Source organism: Urocitellus parryii, chromosome 3 (genome assembly GCF_045843805.1).
Source record: "Urocitellus parryii isolate mUroPar1 chromosome 3, mUroPar1.hap1, whole genome shotgun sequence".
In the NCBI taxonomy this organism is placed as follows: domain Eukaryota; kingdom Metazoa; phylum Chordata; class Mammalia; order Rodentia; family Sciuridae; genus Urocitellus; species Urocitellus parryii.
Genome location: NC_135533.1, coordinates 100,580,991 through 100,600,883, shown reverse-complemented (window position 1 = coordinate 100,600,883; position 19,893 = coordinate 100,580,991). Strand labels below are relative to the sequence as shown.

At 39.2% G+C, this 19,893-nt stretch overlaps 1 protein-coding gene across 1 annotated transcript in view; it reads left to right on the top strand.

Annotated features, from left to right (window-relative positions):
* The window catches only part of Nudcd3 (NudC domain containing 3), a 106,852-nt gene that overhangs the window by 63,026 nt on the left and 23,933 nt on the right, over positions 1 to 19,893 (top strand). The window contains exon 3 of the mRNA XM_026399463.2: positions 5,648 to 5,780. Within this exon, the coding sequence (XP_026255248.1) occupies positions 5,648 to 5,780 (133 nt within the window). The remainder of the gene's footprint in view (positions 1 to 5,647; positions 5,781 to 19,893) is intronic.

The following is a 19,893-nucleotide window of genomic DNA, read 5'->3' as shown; positions in this document are numbered from 1 at the left end:
ATGGGAAGCCTGGAGGGATGACCCAGTCTGACCCCATCCCTTTGTAAGAGAGAAAGTTGAAGGTATATAAGTATAGGCTGTGTCCTAGGCTGCATCTGTGTTGCTAGGACTGGGGTATGCATGGCAACTGGGAGGCCAGGGCCAGAGTATAAACATCATGTGTCATGTTAGGGGATTGAGAGTAGCACACAAGGATGAATATGTGGAGTGGACACTCCAGGAAGGTGAGACCAAAAAAAAAAAAAAAAAAAACAGGACATAGGCCAGGCAGGTGACAAGTAGGAGGCTTCAGGAGCAGGGCAGTGGGCCATAGGGTGGGCCTTCTTTATAATACTTCAGAAATGAAGAATCCCGGAAGAAAAGTCATTATATTTTCACCAGGTGGAAAAGATTTTGTTAAATCTTTGGTTGAGACTAAGCATAGGCAGGAAGAGGTTGACAGAGCGTGGAGGAGGATTCCTTTGTAGGAGCAGAGAAAAAATTGGGGGGAGGAGGAGAAACCATGACAACTAAAACTGTATCTTTAGGGCCTTGCTGAGGTATTAGACTTTGTCTCCAGGCCTATGGGGAACCATAGAAGGTTGTTGAAGACCACATGGTCACAGTGGTAGAAGAAGAGGCCAAGAAAGGCCATGGATGTAACTCACATTGGGACATGTAGGGTCAGTGAGAAGAGAAGGAATTGTGTGAGAGAGGTGGAGAAAGTGAATGGAGAGAATGATCCATTCTCTCTACTGACTGCCTTGTACCCATGGCATGCACCTGCTGCAGGCATGCACACCACACATGTATAATTTGTATGCACACAGCACACTCACATGTGCACATACCACATTTAGACATACACTGTCAGTCTGCTGGGGAGTCTGTAAAAATATTCCATAGACTGGGTGGCTTATAAACAACAGACAGTTATTTCTCACAGTTTTGGTGGCTGAAAGTTCAAGATCAAGTTGCTGGCAGATGCAGTGTCTATTCAGAGCATGCTGCTCAATAGATGGTGTCTTTTTTTAAATTTTATTTTTTAATTTTAATTTGTTACATATGACAGTGGAATGCATTACAATTCATATTACATACAGAGCACATTTTTCATCTCTCTGGTTGTATACAAAGTATATTTAAACTATTCGTGTCTTTATACATGTACTTAGGGAAATGATGTCCATATCATTCCACTATCTTTTTTAAGTAGATGGTGCCTTTTATGTATCTTCCTTCACATGGTGGAAGGAGGAAGGGATCCCTTTGAGGTGTCTTAATAAGGACATAATCTCACTCATGAGAGCCCATCTCCAATGACTAATCACCTCCATACCTCCTCTCCTACAGACATCACTTTGAGATTGGGGTTCAGTGTGAATTTTGAGGGGACACAAAATTTCAGAGCACATACATATTGTAGTGCTTCTCCTGAAAGTGCAGGGGCAGTGGAGTTCAGGTGGGTGGTGAGGTGTGATGTGAGTAGTCAAAGCTGGGGTGACTCAGGGCAATAAGGATAATAGGATGTTATAATTGACAAAGTGGTTGTGGTCTTTGTATCACACGCAGGGTGAGTATGAATGTTTAAAGTGTGGATAGAATTGATTACAAGACATGAAGGAACTGCTTTTTGGAGGGTAGGAGATGGGCAACAACACTGTGCTCTGGGATGGGAAGGTGTCAGGCCCAATTTTCTGCTACTGACATCTTCACTTTGACCATAACTTGGGAGAGCCAACCCCTGGTTCCTTCTATCAAATAATCAATGCCTAATGTGAACTTGAAGGCAGCACTTATGGCCCCATTGAGTTATAAATCCATTGCTAGTTTAGGGCTCCATCTTTCTTGACAAATATCTTTAGGTGAGGGTTTGGCTTCTTTTTGCTCATCATTTTTTGTACTTGGCACTAAATGGTACTTGGTGTTCTAAATCCAGAATTTTTTTGTGATCCTTAGGCTTTTAAAAACAAATGGAAAGAGAGAGGACTTTTTGTTCCCATTGGTAGTACTGGGATAGGCTGACTGGGTGGGATGGTTCCCAATCCAAGCACGAGTCCTGTTCCGACATGCTGGCATGACAGCAACTCCTGGCTACAGTGTTGCCTGTACCCACCTGTGCAGGTTCACCCCAATGCAGAAATGCCCTGGCCTGCTGGGAAGGACTTTCTGCCTGGAAGGGTCTGGCAGTCAGAGACAGGATCTGTGGCCATAGTGCTGGTTGCGGGGTCGGTTCTGCATTTTTCTGTTAAGACGTTAAAAATCTTGTTGTCCCAGCTCATCAGTAGTGGGAGCCTCATTGAGACCTGCTCCATAATCTGCAGCCTGGCTGCTGACTCACTGTCTTACTCCCACCTTTGGTGCTTAAGCATTGGTGCATTCTCGTACCCGCCTCCTAGGCCCACAGCTGCAGGGGTGGCCAGCGGACTCTCACTTGGTGGGGCCCAGAGCCACCTGCACTTGACAGGGCGCTTATTTTTACATACTGTTGGCTGGAAATAATCAGCTTTATTTAAAGAGAATGTGGATTCAGAGTGCTAAAAACAGCACCCAACAACTTGCTAGGGCTGTTTTAAAAGGAGTGATTCTCTTGTCTCCTTTGGAAGGAAGCTGCAGGACCATGCAAAGGGAACTGAGGATTCGGAGGGAGGATGGGTCAGGTGGGTCATGCATTACCAGAGCTCTCTCCAGGAGTATAGAGCTTTGGGAGCAGGGCATGGGATCAGTCTGGCAGATACTCACCAGGCTGAGACTGGCAACCCTTTGTCCTTAGAGGAGCAGAGCCCATGTCACTGCTGGTGGAGTGAGTGTCCACTGTGTTAGAACAGCTGTCCACAGCCCCTCCCTGTTACATTTTCTCCTTTCTAGAGGACCATCTTCCCCCATCCTCTGCCCTTTCTTTTGAAGGTACTAGGGATCAAACCCAGGGCCTTATATGTGACAGGGAAGTACTATATTGCTGAGCTTCATCCTCAGCCCCTTCTCTCCACTTTTGAGGAGTCTTTATGTTTATTCTCTCATCTCTGTCAAATGCTAAGGCCATGTTGGCTTTCATTTTGTGTGTGTGGATATTTTATTTATGTTTTCATAATTTTGATTAATTTCACAAGGTAACATAGATGTAGGCTATCGTGAAGGACATCTATTTCCTCCCAGTTCCCAGCTTTAGAGGGTGTTGCTGCTGCCTTTTATTATTTTGGAGAGACATTCATTGATGTTCATGTGTGTCCATATTAGATGGGAGCTTAATTCAGTTGGAGCTCACATGGGAGGGTCCTGTGGACACTGGTAGCTAGGCAAGTCTCTCTGGCTATCCCTGCTCCTCCTCATCCTGATTCAAGGGACTCTGGGATTGATTCAGGAGGGCACTGGGTATCAGGTCCATAGGGAACATCACTGCCTCCTGTTGACACTTTTCAGAAGATAATTATTTTTTTCTTGTTGGTTAAAATGTCTGCATATTATAGGGAATTTGAAATAATACCTAAAGGTACAAAGAAGAAGGTCAGATTCTTTGTTAATCTACTACCAGAGCTAACAACAGAGATTTAACCTGCTTCCTTTCAGTTTTTTTATATGTATATGCACATATATAATTTCTTCTTCTTAGAAGTTGAGGCTATACCATACATAAAAGTTACAGATCTCTTTTTCCATTTTTATAGTATGTTGAAAGCGTTCTTTAAATAGTCTAACTAGTCTTTGAAAACAGTTTATTGATTGCATATACATTATCTTTCGTTTGCTACCTTCACTCCACCCTGTTTTCTCAAATCATGGAGGCAAACATGCTCTGTGTTTCTTGGTTCCTGTGTGTCATCTCCATGCAGTACATTACTGTCCCTGTGGGTAGTTTCAGGCTGGCATCCATACTTATTGGTCCTGCTAATATTCAGTTCTGAATTTTGAGTTTCATCTCTGAAAACAATTCCATTAGCTACTGTGGTTGTTTGGGCTGCCACAACAAAGTGCCACAGAAAGGCAGCTTAAATGACATTGATTCTATCATGGTTCTGAGGCAGGAATCAGAGATTAGGGTGATTGGCCTCAAATTTCTGAGAAGGCTATAGGAGAGGATCTTCCAGCCTCTTCCAGCTTCTGACTGTGGCCAACAGTCCTTGTTGTTCCTTGGTTTGTAGCCTCATCACTTCAATCTCTGCCTCTCTTCACATAGCCTTCTTCTCTGGGTATGTTTCCCCTTTGAGAACACCAGTCATAGTGGGTTAAGGCCCGCTCTAATGCCCTCATTGTAACCAGATCACATCTATAAAGATCCTCTTTCCAAATAGATTACATTTTTAGCTCTTGAGGGTTAAGACTCTGACATATCATTTGGGAGGATACAATTCAACCTTTAACAGCCATCATTAACCAGCTCAGAGAACTTGGGCTGGATTGAAGGCCCAGCCTCATGCATGTATAGAGATAGGCACACCCAAAGTGGGCAAATATATTATTATCTCAAAACTTTAGCCAGAAAAAGGATATCCTCTTTTACCATCCCTTCCTGACCCTTGTTTTATGTCTCCATCAACACAGATATAAACAAATGAAATTTTGTTTTCCCACATGATTGAAAGGAAATGTACCTGTTGTTTTTGGGTCTATGGGGCTCTCTACCAGATTTCATCTGCTGTTCTCTGAGCAGGCCCTGGAGAAGGTGACTGAGTATACTCACTTCAGGATGTTCAGTGTCTGGCTGCCTCTTCTGTTATAAGGCTTTTGTCTGTGACTTAGATCCTCAAATGAGTAAGTGGAATTGTGAATCTAACCTCATTTTAATTAAGTATGTATATGACTAACATTGTTAAATTTTATGACAGATATTTTCAACATCAGCTTCTTGGCTAGGCATGTTTGCATGTTGTTTGTAACAGATATTCAAAGGGATTTGGTTGACTGGGTTTTTTAGGCCATCTTAGTAAATATGTTGCTTATGTCTTATTAATGATGCAACAGCATAATGCAGTCCTTTGGCTTTGACTTACTAGAGAAAATAGAGACTCAGTGTCAGATAAAGATTGAAGTCTGATAGTTGCAGAATTAAATTGTTTTGCCTTTTTAAAAAGATAGGCCCTGCCAAGCAGTGTATAAGAAATCAAGCACCACTGGGGGCAGTGGTGCTTGCCTGTAATACCAGTGATTCAGGTGGATTGCAAATCCGAGGCCAGCCTCATCAACTTAGTGAGGCCCTAAGCAACTTAGTGAGGTTGTGTCTTAAAATAAAAAATAAAAATGACTGGGAATGTAACTCAGTGATGAAGTGTTCCTGGGTTCAATTCCTAGTCCAAAAAAGAAAAGGAAAGAAAAACCAAGCTTTCGTGAGCAAGGATTTTGTTAATGAGAGCATATCTGACTAGTTGGCAGGCCTAGTTCTGAGTACTGTGGCAGCTGGCAGGACCCGGCTGTGCTTTGATGGTGGTCATAGTTGCTTTCCTAAATGTGAGGATTCACATATGGGTTTCTTTTCTGTAGCTTTTCTCTTGTCAGGATCAGAAAGGAAATCCTCCCAAAATAGAGGGGGTTGCAGGTGCAAAAGCAAATGAGCTTGACATGAAACTTGGGTCTGTTACTTCTCAGGATGTTAGAGTGGAATATGCCAGGCTGCCTGCAGGGCCTGCTGCTCATGTCTACCTGGCTGCATCTCTTCTTTCTTATTCTTTCTTAGGATTCAAGAGCAGTTCCAGAAAAACCCTGACAGTTACAACGGTGCTGTACGTGAGAATTACACCTGGTCGCAGGACTACACTGACCTGGAGGTCAGGGTGCCGGTGCCCAAGCATGTGGTAAAGGGGAAGCAGGTAATAGCTGGGGCAAGGGAGTGGCTCAGCCAGTCTGAGGCGTCTCTGGAGGGACTCAGCATTGTTGCAGGAGGATTAGGATCAGCTTCAGAACATGAGGCACATTCCTACTCCTGCCTCAAGCCTCCTTCGACCAGTGAGGTTCTTTCAGCTGTCTGCAGGAATTTCCTCTTGGGGACAGCAGATCCAGTTCTCATTCTGAGCAGCATCAACCCCAAGAGGGAACTTCATATATTTGATTTCCTCAGCTGACTTAATAAAGTCATAGGCATTCTCAGGGTCCCATTGAAGATGGTCAGCTTCTTACTTTTTTTTTTTTTTAAGAGAGAGAGAGAGAGAGAGAGAGAGAGAGAGAGAGAGAGAGAGAATTTTAATATTTATTTTTTAGTTTTCGGCGGACACAACATCTTTGTTTGTATGTGATGCTGAGGATTGAACCCGGGCTGCATGCATGCCAGGCAAGCACGCTACCGCTTGAGCCACATCCCCAGCCCTCTTACTTTTTTTTCTAATATTTTTTTTTAAATTTTTTTTCTAATTTTTTTTAGTTGTCAATTGACCATTTATTTATTTATTTATGTATCTCTATCTATCTATCTATCTATCTATTTATATGCAGTGCTGGGTGTTGAACCCAAGGTCTCACACATGCCAGGCAAATACTCCACCACTGAGCCAGCCACAACACTAGCCCCTCACTTTTCAAAAGTATACCCAAACATTACTTTGGTGAATTCTACATTTCCTTTAAAGATCAAGTCTGCCTCAGTGTGCCCAGGAAAAGTCCAGTTGGCTGAACTCATAACGAGGACTCAGGTGGCTGCATAGTGGATGTCTTGTGGGTTTCCCAAATTCACCAGTCTAGGGCCTAGCAAACTCACATTAGAGAAATGACCAGTGGGTAACACCCCTCCATGTATGGTGAACTATGTGCCATGTAGATAAAATATTTGTAATGCGATCACTGGGCAGGAGGAGGAAGAAGGAGAGACCAAGTATGTGTATCCTAGACATTGCAGTCCTCCCGGGGCAGCAAGATGGCTGTACCAGGAAGGAGGGACAGGCCCAGTGGGCCTCAGCATCCCTATCTCCTTCTTCTGATATCTGTTTATTATTGCTTGTTTCACATAGGTGACATATGAGCACTGAGGGCAGGCTTCCCTGACCCCAAGTCTCCTTTCCAAAGTTGGTTTAGGTTCCCTAAAGAGCATCCTGTCCCTGCCAGGGCCAGTGCTCTGGTGTTGTTGGATGCAGCCCATCACTGATTGGGCTTCGTGGCCTGGCCTATCATCACCAGTGCTCTTGGGAAACTCTTCCCACTTATTCAGGTATAAGTGCCACACTATGATCTTTTTCTTTCCTCTTGACAAGCACTAACTGCTTCTGTTTTTTTAATGTGGACTCTCCCTACACCCTCCTTTAAACCATGTCAGGTCATGGTTAAACCCCTTTGAAGCCCTGCCTAATCTGGAAGCAAATTGAAGAATCTGAGGTCACAGTAACTGAGTTGCAGTCCCTGTGGGCTTTTTCATGGGACAGAAGGTGTGTCAGTTGTATCTGTAACATGCACATCTTGAGTTGATTTCTAAAACCTTTATCTAGTGAGCCAGAGTGAGTAGAATTTAATCTTTCAGAGGGAGAAAAATGTTTCATCAGGAAACTATGATAGGAATATTGTTATAGGTTGTTGTAAATAGGTAGGCATCACTTTAAAAAAACCCAGGTAATAATGCCAAATGTGACATTACATAATTCCAATCCACAGTATAACAGACTTGATTTGTGTGTCAGAACTGTGTCCTTACTTCAGTCTTCCTAAGAACCTGCAACCAGCAAAGTATTATTGTTTTATAGATGAGATATTGAAACTGAGAAAAGTTATTAACTTACAGACATGTGTTTCTGCCCTTGTTTAGCCTAGAATAGGGAGCATTCTGGATACAGGTTTGGGTGAATTAGTAGATGAATAAAAGTATAGTTTGTAGGGTGTGGGGTGCTATACTATAAAATTATGCTTTTATTCATCATGAATAGATGTATAAAGAGCAGAGCTGTGGTTTGGTTTAAGTGTGCCTGCTCTAAACTATACTTTTCTCTCTGGGCACACTCCTCACTTTATAAGTAATCAATATTGTCTGATGTTGTGGTGCAGACCTGTAATCCCAGCTGCTGAAGAGACAGAAGCAGAAAGATCACAAGTTTGAGGCCAGCTTCTGCACCTTAGCAAAACAGTGGGAACATAGCTCAGTGGTAGAGTGCCCCTAGGTTCAATACTCAGTACTGGAGGAAAAATAACTCTAACAAACAAAAAAGAATAAATAAATAATCAACCAGCATTGCTAGTTTATGGAAGAAGAGATTTTGTAGAGTGTGTAACAGGAAGTTGAGTTGCATTTATTTTTGTGGGGTACTCTCTGCTCTGACAGTGGGGTCAGACTGGCTGGCACCCCACATCCTACAAAGTGACAGATCACTAGGCTCAAAGTAGATGTAAAATCCAAGCTGGGTTTAAGCAAGAACCTCCAGCCCTCCTGCTGCATGCCTCTCCTGCAGGGCTCTCCTCAGCATTCCAGTCTCTGCTTGGAATAAGCAGACGTCTTGCACCTGAGCTGTTGGATAGGGCTATGGCAGGCCCACTGTGACTTCTAATAAGGAGAAATAGCCAGTTTTGGATGAATGTAGTTCATTCTGTGACAGGACAGATAGGGCATGCTTATTTGCCATGAACAGGGCAAAAATAGGAACCATGAACCTTTATGATATCACAACTGTGAATCAGTGAACTGTGGATGGTGTAGCTTTGGCAGAAGCAGTTCTCTGCATAACTCTTCCTTTCTCACTGCCCCCCACTCACCACCCATTATAGTATACCTTTTACCAGTACCTCATGACCCCTAGAATCAGAGTTCAGTATAACTTTAGGATGCAGGTCAGATCAGATCAGTAGGGATTATCTGCACAGAATTCCAGCTTCAAATGACTCCACCATGTCTGGTTTGAATAAGTCAGGAACAGGTGCTGGCTATCCTTCTGAAGAATTTTCTTGGGGTGTTAGTGGGTTGGGTGTTATTTCCATTTCATTGTCTGATAAGTTTGCCAAGTTCTGAAAAATGTTGATTACTATTCTTTATTCACTTTGGAATATATATATATATATATATATATATATATATATATATATATATATAGTTATATAGTTTTCTGGGCTTTAATCTGACTTTTGGGGCTTTCTCTGAAAGGGTAGAAAATAGGTCTGTCCTCAAACTAGGTTTTTTTTTTTTTTTTTTTTTTTTTTCCTGGACTCAATAGACCCAGGTTAGCTGACTAATCTTGCCATTCCTTCCTCAGAAACCGTGCTAGCCCACGAACTGGAGGTTGGAGCTGTGACTCCTACTCTGTGAGCACCAAGTTATAAGAGTCTTGCCCTGTATATATTGCAAAATGACAAACTGTCCTGCCTCAGATTTAGATTTATTTTCTCTGAAATGCTTTTGTTATGACTTCTAGATTAATTGGTCCTGTTTTTTTTTTTAAAGTAAATGAGTTTATAATCTTTTTTTAAAAATTTTTAAACCACAATTTCAGGGTGGTTTGTTTGTTTATTTGTTTATTTATTTATGTTTTTGGTACTGGGAATTGAACCCAGAGGTGCTTAACCACTGAGCCATATTCCCAGCCCTTTTTTTATATTTTAATTAAAGATAGGCTCTTGCTAAATTGCTTATAACCTTACTAAGTTGCTGAGGCTGGCTTTGAAACTGTGATCCTCCTACCTCAGCCTTCCAAACCCATGGGATTACAGGCATGCACCAATGCTCCTGGCACAGCCCTGCGTTTAACAATTGTAACCCTAGATCTGGCTCATTCTGCAGTGGATGTTTTCTGAGCACATGAGCTATTTGGTGATTACCAAGACAGACCCCAGACTGCAGTCCAAAGTATATATCCCTTTTATTGCATGGGTAGTAAGAGTCAGCACATAATGAGCAAGGCAATTCCAGGTAGCAGCATGATACAGAACATAAAATGGGTAGTTTGTATGTGTATCCAGAACTAATGGAGTGCCCATCTCTGTGACTCTTCCTATCCTACTTTCTGGCCCACTGCACACTTACTGAAGATGGTGAGCAGTATGTGCAGGTCTCAGCTGTCAGAAGCCAGTGCTTCCTCCTATGGCTCCCTCCTATACATAGAAGTCTCTGAGCATTTCCTTATCACACTGGATGGAAAGGTGGAAGGAAGGGGCTTTTTGCATCAGCCACTGACTTATTTAGTATTAGGGTATTTGTGAAACTCACTGATGTAATTTGCACTTGTAACCTACTTGTGAAAACCTTCATGGCCTACATAGTAGAAATTTTTCTTTTATCAATAACATTTTTTCCATGTCATTTTTACAATACTGTAAACATCTCTTTAAAATTTTGGCTTCTCATTTAGTGATCTGAGAGTTTTAGTCATGTTTAATTTAAAACTTTGGAGTAAGTTCATTTCATTGGGTTTCACTAGTCTAAGGGCTTTTCCTTAGAGTTGCACTTTCTTTTTAGACTGGCTCCTTTCCAGTTGCTTCCTAACCGTACCTGTCACAGCTGCCTGTCAGCAGTGTTTATTTTTGGTTTTTGTCTTTAGCACCTATCAGATATAATCATGATGGTAGCCACGATTGTAGCACCTCGACAGATTGAGTCAGAATTGGTTCTGTTGGTGATGGAAAGGCCTTATGTGGGCAGCTCTGTTTGTGTTGGGTCTGGGCAGGGTGTGAGTCTCAGGGTGTTACTGGATGGAGCATTGCAGCAGAGTCCAGGTCCTCTATCCTCCAGCTGTAGTTTGATGCCTTGCAGACATCAGCAGAGCTTTTCCTTTCTAAAGTTTTTTCACATTGATCTCTTTTCTGCAGAAATTGGTATGGTGGCAAGGACACATTTGCTTCTCAAGGGTCATGGGAAACAAATGAGATTATGTGCACAAGGCATTAGTATTGGGGTATTTGTGAAACTCACCAATGCAACTTACAAGTTTTTTCAGAGGAAAAATAGAAAATTTCTTATTTTACATATAGCATTTTAAAAAAAATCACTTCACTGGCAAATTGAAAGAACAGTTTCCCAGTATGAAGCTTTTTTTTTTTTTTTTTTTTTTGTCTTGGGGATTGAACCCAGGGCCTTGTGCATGCAAGGCAAGCACTCTACCAGCTGAGCTATACCCCCAACCTCAGTATGAAGCTTTTAATCTCCTGCCTCAGTAGAATGTGGTTTAGTCATTTTTTTCACCATGTTCTTTGCATAATCCACTTTCTGCTGTTCAGGAAAAGCTGCTGACTTCTTTCCCTCCCTTTCCTCAGTGTATCTTCAGAATAGGGACAAGGAACTCTGAGTTGATGACAGATATTAATGTGATTGCTTATCTGACCAGGGTGGTTATAAACCTGGCATTTAATTGAATCATAAAATTTAAATGCTTTTGAAAATTGAACTGTGGAGATTTTTGTTTAACCTCTCATTTTGCAGTTGAGAAAATTCTCCTGGTGAAATGGCAATAGAATGGAGACCAGAACTCAAGCTCCCACCCCACCCTGTTTTATTGACTGTTTTGCATGGAAAATGCTGAGAAATTGTTGTAAACACAATCATTATTAGATATTGTTGAATGATAAGGAAATCTGTTTCTTCCTGAAATGTCCTCATTCTCAAAGATACAGGTGGGTGCTCATCACCCTATTGTATGCCCATACCACCTCTGTCTTCATCCCAAGAACCTTCCAGAGCCCCTGGACATGGTTTATATGTCTTTTACCAGTCTTCAGGTTTAGACCTGTGGTAGCATTTCCTGAGCTTTGATGCTGATACTGGAATTTGTGCTGAAAGCTCCATAACATACATAACATATGGCATTCTCTTCTTAGAACTTATTTGGAAAACACTGTAGGAAGACTTTTTATTATAGGAAACTTCCATAACAGAAAAGGCTAATAGACTACATTTATCTACTTTATTTTTAAATCTCCCTAATTTTTGAATGCATGACACATTTGTATGTTCACAGGTATAACATGGCCAATGAAAAGTTACTGTCCTGGCTCTGTGCTTTTTCTGCCCTGTATTGACCTAAGTCATCATGTAACAGATTTGGGGAATATTTCATCAGATATTTTAATGCATATTTAATCAAGTGTGAATACATATTTTCCCTTTTTGCACATATGTTCTGTTTTTGAGATGACCTCACTGTTCCTGCCCAGTGTCTACCTGGCCCCACCAGGGTGGCTCTGGCTGCTTCTGTTAACCAAGTGCTATGCTTGGTGGACTCCACTGTCCATAGTCACCTGGCTCAGGTGGCCACCCCTCACACCTGAGGCTTCCATCCTTTGCTTTTGCCCCCTATAAGCAGCCAGACTGGTTATTAAATAAGTCCCCTGCTAATGGATATTTAGGTTACTTCCAGTCTTTTATAAACACTAAAGCAATAAATATGTATTTTATTTTACATGTATGCATCTCCATATGAGTAAATTCCATGAAGTACAGTTGCTAGATTGAAAGATATATATCTTTATATAGAATATATAATATATGTATCTTTAAATATGTAGAATATATTCATATACATATTTATATGTAAATATGTTTATATATTTACATAATTATACCTATATATTTATAGAACATATAAATTTATATACTTATATATTCTTTAATCATCTAGAATACATGTATATATTTCTATAGGTATTACAAAATTGCCTTCAATGAGGGTTGTACTAACCTACATGCCTACCAACAGTGTACAAAAAAAACTTGCTTTTTCACAAATTTGCTGACAATATTATCAGACTTCTGGGTTTTTAAAGTTGAATCGGTGAAAAATAGCATCTAGGTATAATATAAATTTTTATTTCTTTTAGGAATAAGCATCTTTGTACTTGAGCCTTTTCTTAGAATAAATTGAATCTTCTGCCCATTTTTGTTAGGTTATTACACTTTTTCTGAGAGTTCTGTATGGATTAGAGATCAGTTTTTTTTTAACGATATGTTCTTATGTTCTACCTGTTCTCCTTTATCCTTGGGGGATACATTTCAAGACTCCTAAGTCACGCCTCAAACTGGTGATAGCACCAATCCCCCCACCCCCGCCACACACACACACACACACACACACACACACACACTGTTTTTACTATACATAAATTACTGTGATAAGATTTAATTTCTACTTGGCACAGTAAAAGATTAACAACAATAATAAAATAATAATAAAATAGAACAACTTTAACAATATATGATAATAAAAGTTATGAGAATGTATATGATCTTTCTTTCAAAATATCTTACTATACTCACCATTCTTCTTGTTATGATGTGACATTATATAGTGCCTATATGATGAGATGAATGGGGTGAATGACATAAGCGTTGTGATACCACATTTGGCTACTGACTTTTTGATAATGCGTGAAAAGAGTCATCTGTTTTGGGTGATCCTGGATCATTGAGCTTTGGTGATGTCAGTGGTTGAAGATCCTCCATAGTTAAACATTTTTCATGAAACCCATTGTAATTGGATTCTTATCAAAATGTTGCTGCAGAGGTTGGAATCCTGGTAGTCATATGGGTAACTTTAATGTGTTCTATCTGAGGATTGTTATCCATAATTTTGTCCTTTAATGTCTCTCCTTCATTTTCCTTTTCCTCTGTAGATGACTCAACATCTTATTCTTCCTCTTCCAGTTCCTCATTTGTTATCACTTCTTACAGGCCTTTGATATGTTCTTCCACATTGTCATCAAGCACATACCCAAATCCTTCTCCATCAACTTATCTTGCTGCATGAATGATTTCTCCAGCTACTGTCCCCAGGAAGCATTCAAACATAATTTACAACTCCTCTCCATAAGTTCTTCCAAAAGGCATTTAGTTTCTGGTATCCATTACAGCTTTGATGAATGCTACTGTGCCAGCAGTAGTGAATGATTTCAAGTAGTACATTATGTCCAGATTGTGGTCTGCATCAATTGTTCATCATATGTGACCAGATACCAGGGGTTACATGTGGCCTTGACAAACCAAATTAATTTCCTGGTGAAGGGGCTAAAGGTGTGAGATTGTTTCGGACCTCCACATTTTTATTTTCATAGCAAACAGATTCAGGATGCCCAGGTGCATTATCTAGTATTAATAGGACTCTGAAGTCCAATTCTTCCTCATCCAAGTATTTTTTTTCATTTCTGGGATGAAGTATATTGGTGGAATCATTCCATAAATAAGATGGCTGTCACCCACGCTTTCTGATTATGTTGCTAGAACATAGGCAAATAATTTTTGTTTTTGTTTTTGAGAGTGTGTTGGTTCTTCGTATACTATGCCTAGCTTTATCATATGCCCCACAGCATTGCCTCATAGTACTGGTTAATCTGCCCATCCACGTTTTATGCCCTTTTGCCTCCTTTGTACTTTTATGAATGTAGGTTCTTTTGGGCATCTTCTAGAAGAGTTTGGTTTTATTGTAGTTGAAAACTTGCTTTCTCCATATTCAACTTCTTCCACTCTTCTAGAAATCTAGTAGCAGCTGCTGCTTCAGCAAAAGTAGATTTTCCAGTAATTGTTATATACTTCATATTGTTCAGTAACTTCTCCAGTAATTTTTATATATTTTATATTTTTTAAGTCCCATTCTATTCTTGAATCTGTGTAACCATCCCTTACTTGAAGTAAATTGACTTGGTAGCACTCATTTCAGGATACCTCTTGCTGAAGCCTTTATATAGGTTCAGTGCTTCCTGATGTAATAAAGTGCCATCAATTAAAAACACCTACAGATTTAATGCCTTTTCTATCTTAACTAAGTACTTATATGCTGTGGCCATAACTTTTGTAGTTTGGAGTGTGAAAGTAAAACTAGCACAAGTTTCCTTTTGCTTCTTCACAATTGCATGGATAGAAGATTCATTTTTAACATTGATCTTAGAACCTCAGTACAATTTTCTTCTTTCTTTATTAAGTCAAGAACTTGCATTTTTTGCCCCTAAAAGGAAGCACTTTATAACGTCTTTTTGGCATATCCGTACTGCCAGCATCACTACTTTTGTGCTTCAGGGCCATTATTAAGTAAAATAAGGGTTATTGAACACAAGTACTTATGATGCCATGACAGTAGAATTGATAACCAAGATGGCTACCAAGTGATTAATTGGCAAAAAGCATATAAAACTGAGATGCAGGATAGTAGGATGATTCATGTCTCAGGTGGGATGGAGTAGGGTGGGTGGGTTGGTAACAAGATTTCATCGAGTTGCTCAGAATATTATGTAATTTAAAACTTATAAATTATGATTTCTGGAGATTTTCATGTAATATTTTCTGATCACAGTTGATTGTGGGTAAATGAAATCACAGAAAGCAAAACTGTGCATGAGGAGGTCTACTATATTGCACATCTGTTGTTTAGTTTTGCTGTTTAGAATCTGAGTTGGTTTATGTATTTTCCTTGCACAGCATAGTAATTTTTTTATGTAGTCATAATAATTTTTTTGTTTTGTTTTTTGTCATACTGGAGATGGGACCCAGTGGTGCTCTACCACTCTGCTGTACCTCTTTCCCTTTTTATTTTTTATTTTGAGGCAGACTCTTTAAGTAGCTAAGGCTTGCCTTGAACTCTATTGATCCTCCTACTTTAGTCTCCTAAGTTCCTGGATTACAGGTGTGAGCCATCTCACTCAGCTAATCAGCTCTTTATAAAAATGCCTCTGGAGTTTGAATCAGGATTGGAAAAGGGAAAGTAGATAGCATTTTTACAACGTTTCAATGATAACCAGTTATTTGAGCTTTTGCTGCCTTATAATCTACTTTGATCTTCTTATCCCCCTTACAGCAGTCTTGTTTTACTAATATTTCCAAATAATTGTTGTCAACATGAAATATTATGTTTTTCTCAAAGAAGACCCTTCTGTATAACAGTTTGGGCTCTATCTCATGCATTAATAACCAACAGCCTTACAGTATGAACTTTATCACTTGTAGTTGACTTGTCTATTGTGTTTGTTAGATACAGACATTCTAGAATGCAACTATTAAAAAAATATATAGGTGAAGGTTGGGAGTGTAGCTCAGCATTAGGACTCTTGACTAGCATTCTCAAGGTGTCCTAGGTTTGATCCCCGGTGCCACCAGAAAGAAAAAAACATGTGAACTTGAAATTGAACAAAATTAGGGAGATAACAACTGGAGTTGAAAATGGACACTAGTGTTGATTTTTAAAAATTGTAATTTTAAAAACTGTTGTAGATTATATGCACCATCTGTTACAAATTGTTGTATGCGGATGAGGCTGGTATGATGTGTTGGTGGGGAATACTTTGGGTTTTAAACCAGTTCTTGAATACTTCATTATGCTTAGCATATGTGGATGTGCTCCTGGGATATAACTACACAGTGCACTTGTGTACAATCCTATTACAGTAAGGATAATGAATCACTCGGCTTTCTGGATATCATTTCTAATCTTAGAGGATTCGTATCAGTACCCCAGGTGACATCTCCCTGAGCATGAATGTGCCACAAGGTTGTTTCGGATGTAGCCTCAACCTCTGTCCCTCTTTCAGATGCCTTGCTAGTCCTTCACTTGTATCTCTGGACTTATCCTGTGGTCTGAGACTGAAGAGAAGGGAACATCTTTGTGTTCCCCACTCTGTGCCCAGTTGCACCCCATTCTGTTCCTCCGCTACCCATCCTTGCACATACAATTTTATTTCTTATAGGTAAATATCTAGACATAGAATTGCTGGGTCATATGGTATCTTTTTTTTTTTTTTAATATCTTTATGTGGTGCCGAGAATCGAACCCAGCCTCATGCACACGGGGCGAGCGTGCTACCACTTGAGCCACATCCCCAGCATCATATGGTATCTTTATAATTATTATTATTATTATTATTATTATTGGTATTTGGGTTTGAACCCAGAGGTGCTTTACCTCTGAGTTATATGCCCAGTCCTTTTTTTTTTTTTTTTAATTTTGAGACAGGGTCTCACTAAGTTGCTAAAATTGGTCTCAAACTTGCCATCCTTCTGCTTTAGCCTCTTGAGTCTCTGGGATTTCAAGTGTGTGCCACTATACTTAGCTATAATTAACTTTTTGAGGAATTGCCAAACTATATTCTAAGATGGTCACACTGTCTCACATCTTACATTACCATCAGAAATATTCAAAGTTTCAAACTTCCATATTCTCAACAACACTTGTCTGTTTTTGTTTTTATTTTTAAATTGTAGTTATTCTACTGGATATGAAGTAGTGTTTCATTGTGGTTTTGATTTGCATTTCCCTAATGACTAATAATTGAGCATTTTTTCATGTGCTTTTTGTCTACTTGTATATCTTTGGAGAAATGTCCACCTAAGTCCTTTGTCCATGTTTTAATTGGGTTATTTGTGTTTTTGTTGTAGAGTTGTAAGAGTTTGTTACATATTTTAGATAGCACAGCTTTGTCATGATGTTTTCTCCCATTCTATGGGTTGCCTTTTCACTTTTTTGATTCTCTAAGGCTTCTCATATTTTCATTTAGTTCTTTATACGTAGTTTTCTTTAGCTTTTTGAGCATATTTTTAAAATAACTGATTTATAGACTTTCTACTGAGTCCATATTTAGGCTTTATCAGGGGTAGACTTTGTTGATTGCCTTCTTTCCCCTGTGTATGGACGGACGACACTTTCTTGTTTCTTTGCAAGTATTGTAATTTTTTTGTTGAAAGCTTGATATTTTAAATAACACAATGTGGTAAGCCTAAGAATCATATTTCCTCTTTTCCCCATGGTTGTTTGCTATTCGTACTTAAAGTAATTTTTCTTATTTGTTTATTTATTTACTTAGTGTCTTTCCTGAACTAATTCTGTAAAGTCTATTTTCTTAGATGTAGGTGGCTAGTGAACTCTACTTGGTGAACTTAAGGGTCAGCTAATGATTAAGTAGATTTCTTTAAACATCTGAGACCAGTAAATATTTCAGCCTTTGTCAAGGGGCTCTGTGTGCATACTGGAGCTCATCCTTAACACTCTGCCTTAGCCTTTGCCTCCTTCCTTCAGAATCAAGGTCAGTCTAGAGATAAGAGCCTCAGGTCTTACCATGCTTTTCCTGAGCATGCACTGAGCTCTGCACATTTATGTGTCCTTCTAGATGTCCTGGAATATGTCAGTTTTTCAAAGCTGTGTGAATATTTTATTCCCCAGACTTTTGTTTGCCTCAGTTGTTATCCACTACTTTCAATAATTTGAAAGTTAAACACTTGCCCATAATTGTTCTCAACAAACACTCCCTGAGGGTAAAACAGTCTAGTTGAAAACAGTCTTGCAAGCAAGGTCTTCCAGTGAGTCAACAGACAAGTCAAAAAATGGCCTTTGTTGGAATAAAGTTTTGAAAGAGCTCTAGCTTTGTTTTACTCCCTATGATGGCTGCTAGGATGCACTAGGAATGCAAACTGCCAAGGAGCCAGGTAGGGATGCATCTGGCACAAATTAAAATGTCACAGAGCTTACTGTTCTTACTAGGGTATGGTCATTTTTTGTGATTAGATATTTCTTGAGTTCCCACAAACCTTTGGTTAGTTTCCAGAGTTCATAAGAAATTGATTCAGATAATTTTTGCCATTTTTCTTGTTGCTTTTATGTAAGATAGAGATTTGTAAGAGTTATTTACTTTGTCATTTTTATTGACATACCTTTGGATTTACTGACGTGCCTTTGGGTTAGGAATTTTCCATTGTTTTCATTTTCCTGTAGTTTCTTTTTACCTCACTTTTTATCTTGTCAAAAGTAGTATACTTTCCTCATAACCTCAGAGTTACTCAGACTCAATTATACTGTGTTGTCTGGAAATCACCTTCTTCCTGAAACTATTACCTCTGACTTCAGTCTGACTGATTTCTCTGTAGTTCTGCTATTTAGCTACCATCCTATACTTCTAGATTAAGTGCACTGTTTTTGTTTTTATGGGGGGGGGGTTGGGGGGTCCAGTTGACTTTTTTGTTTTACGTTTTCATTCTCATTTTGTTTTTCTCAAAGTGATATGTAACAGAGTTAAAAAAAAATGCGCATGGGATTCAAGTCAAATGACCTCAGAGTTCTTATATGTCTTAAAGTGTGTATATTTTAACCTTTTGTTTATTTCATAATTTCAACACATTTAGAATTCTGTCTTAAAATAGCTCTCCCATTGGAAGATTAAAGATGCTTCTTTTGGGGGCTGGAGCTGTGTAGCGCAGTGGTAGAGTGCATGCTTAACACATGTGAGGCACTGGGTTCGATCCTCAGCACCACATAGAAATAAATAAAGGTATCGTGTGTACCTACAACTTAAAAAAAAAAAAAAAAGACACTTCTTATGTCCAGTGTTACTAATTTTCAAAGTCTCATCCTTTCAGATTCTTTGTGAGTAAACTTGGTCTCTTCCACTTTGGAACTCTAAGGACCTTTTTTAAAGCATTCAATGTTATGAAATTACATGATCTTATTTAAATTATTCTTCATTCGTTCTGCTTAGCTCTCAGTAGATCGTTTCAATTTGAAGGCATATTTTTCTTCTGCCCAGGGAAATTTGTTTATTATTGTCATAATTTTTGAAATGTCCAATTAATTGCTTAAATTGATCTCTATATCTCTATGGCCTTTCTAATGAAATTTTTATTTTAGCCACTATGTTTTTAATTCTTGTGTTCTTTCTTTTTGGTTTACTATCTCTTTTTTATTTATTATTTATTTTTTAGTTGTAGATGGGCCCAATACCTTTATTTTATTATTTATTTTTATGTGGTACTGAGAATCTAACCTAATGCCTCACACATGCTAGGCAAGCGCTCTACCACTGAGCTACAACCCCAGCCCTACTAGCTCTTTTTTCATATTTTATCCTGGCTCCACTGATGCAGTATCTTCTCAGATCTTGTCAGGATATAAAATTGAAATATTTGAATAAATGTTTTTCTAATTAGCTCTGTAATCTTTGTTTTTAAGTTTTTCTACTCATGCTGCTGGTTTCAAAAGCTGTAATGCCCCCTAATAGTTCTTTTATTTCTTTTTCTTTTTTTGAATTTTATTCATTGTTTACTGTATAGCTCAGTATTCAGCT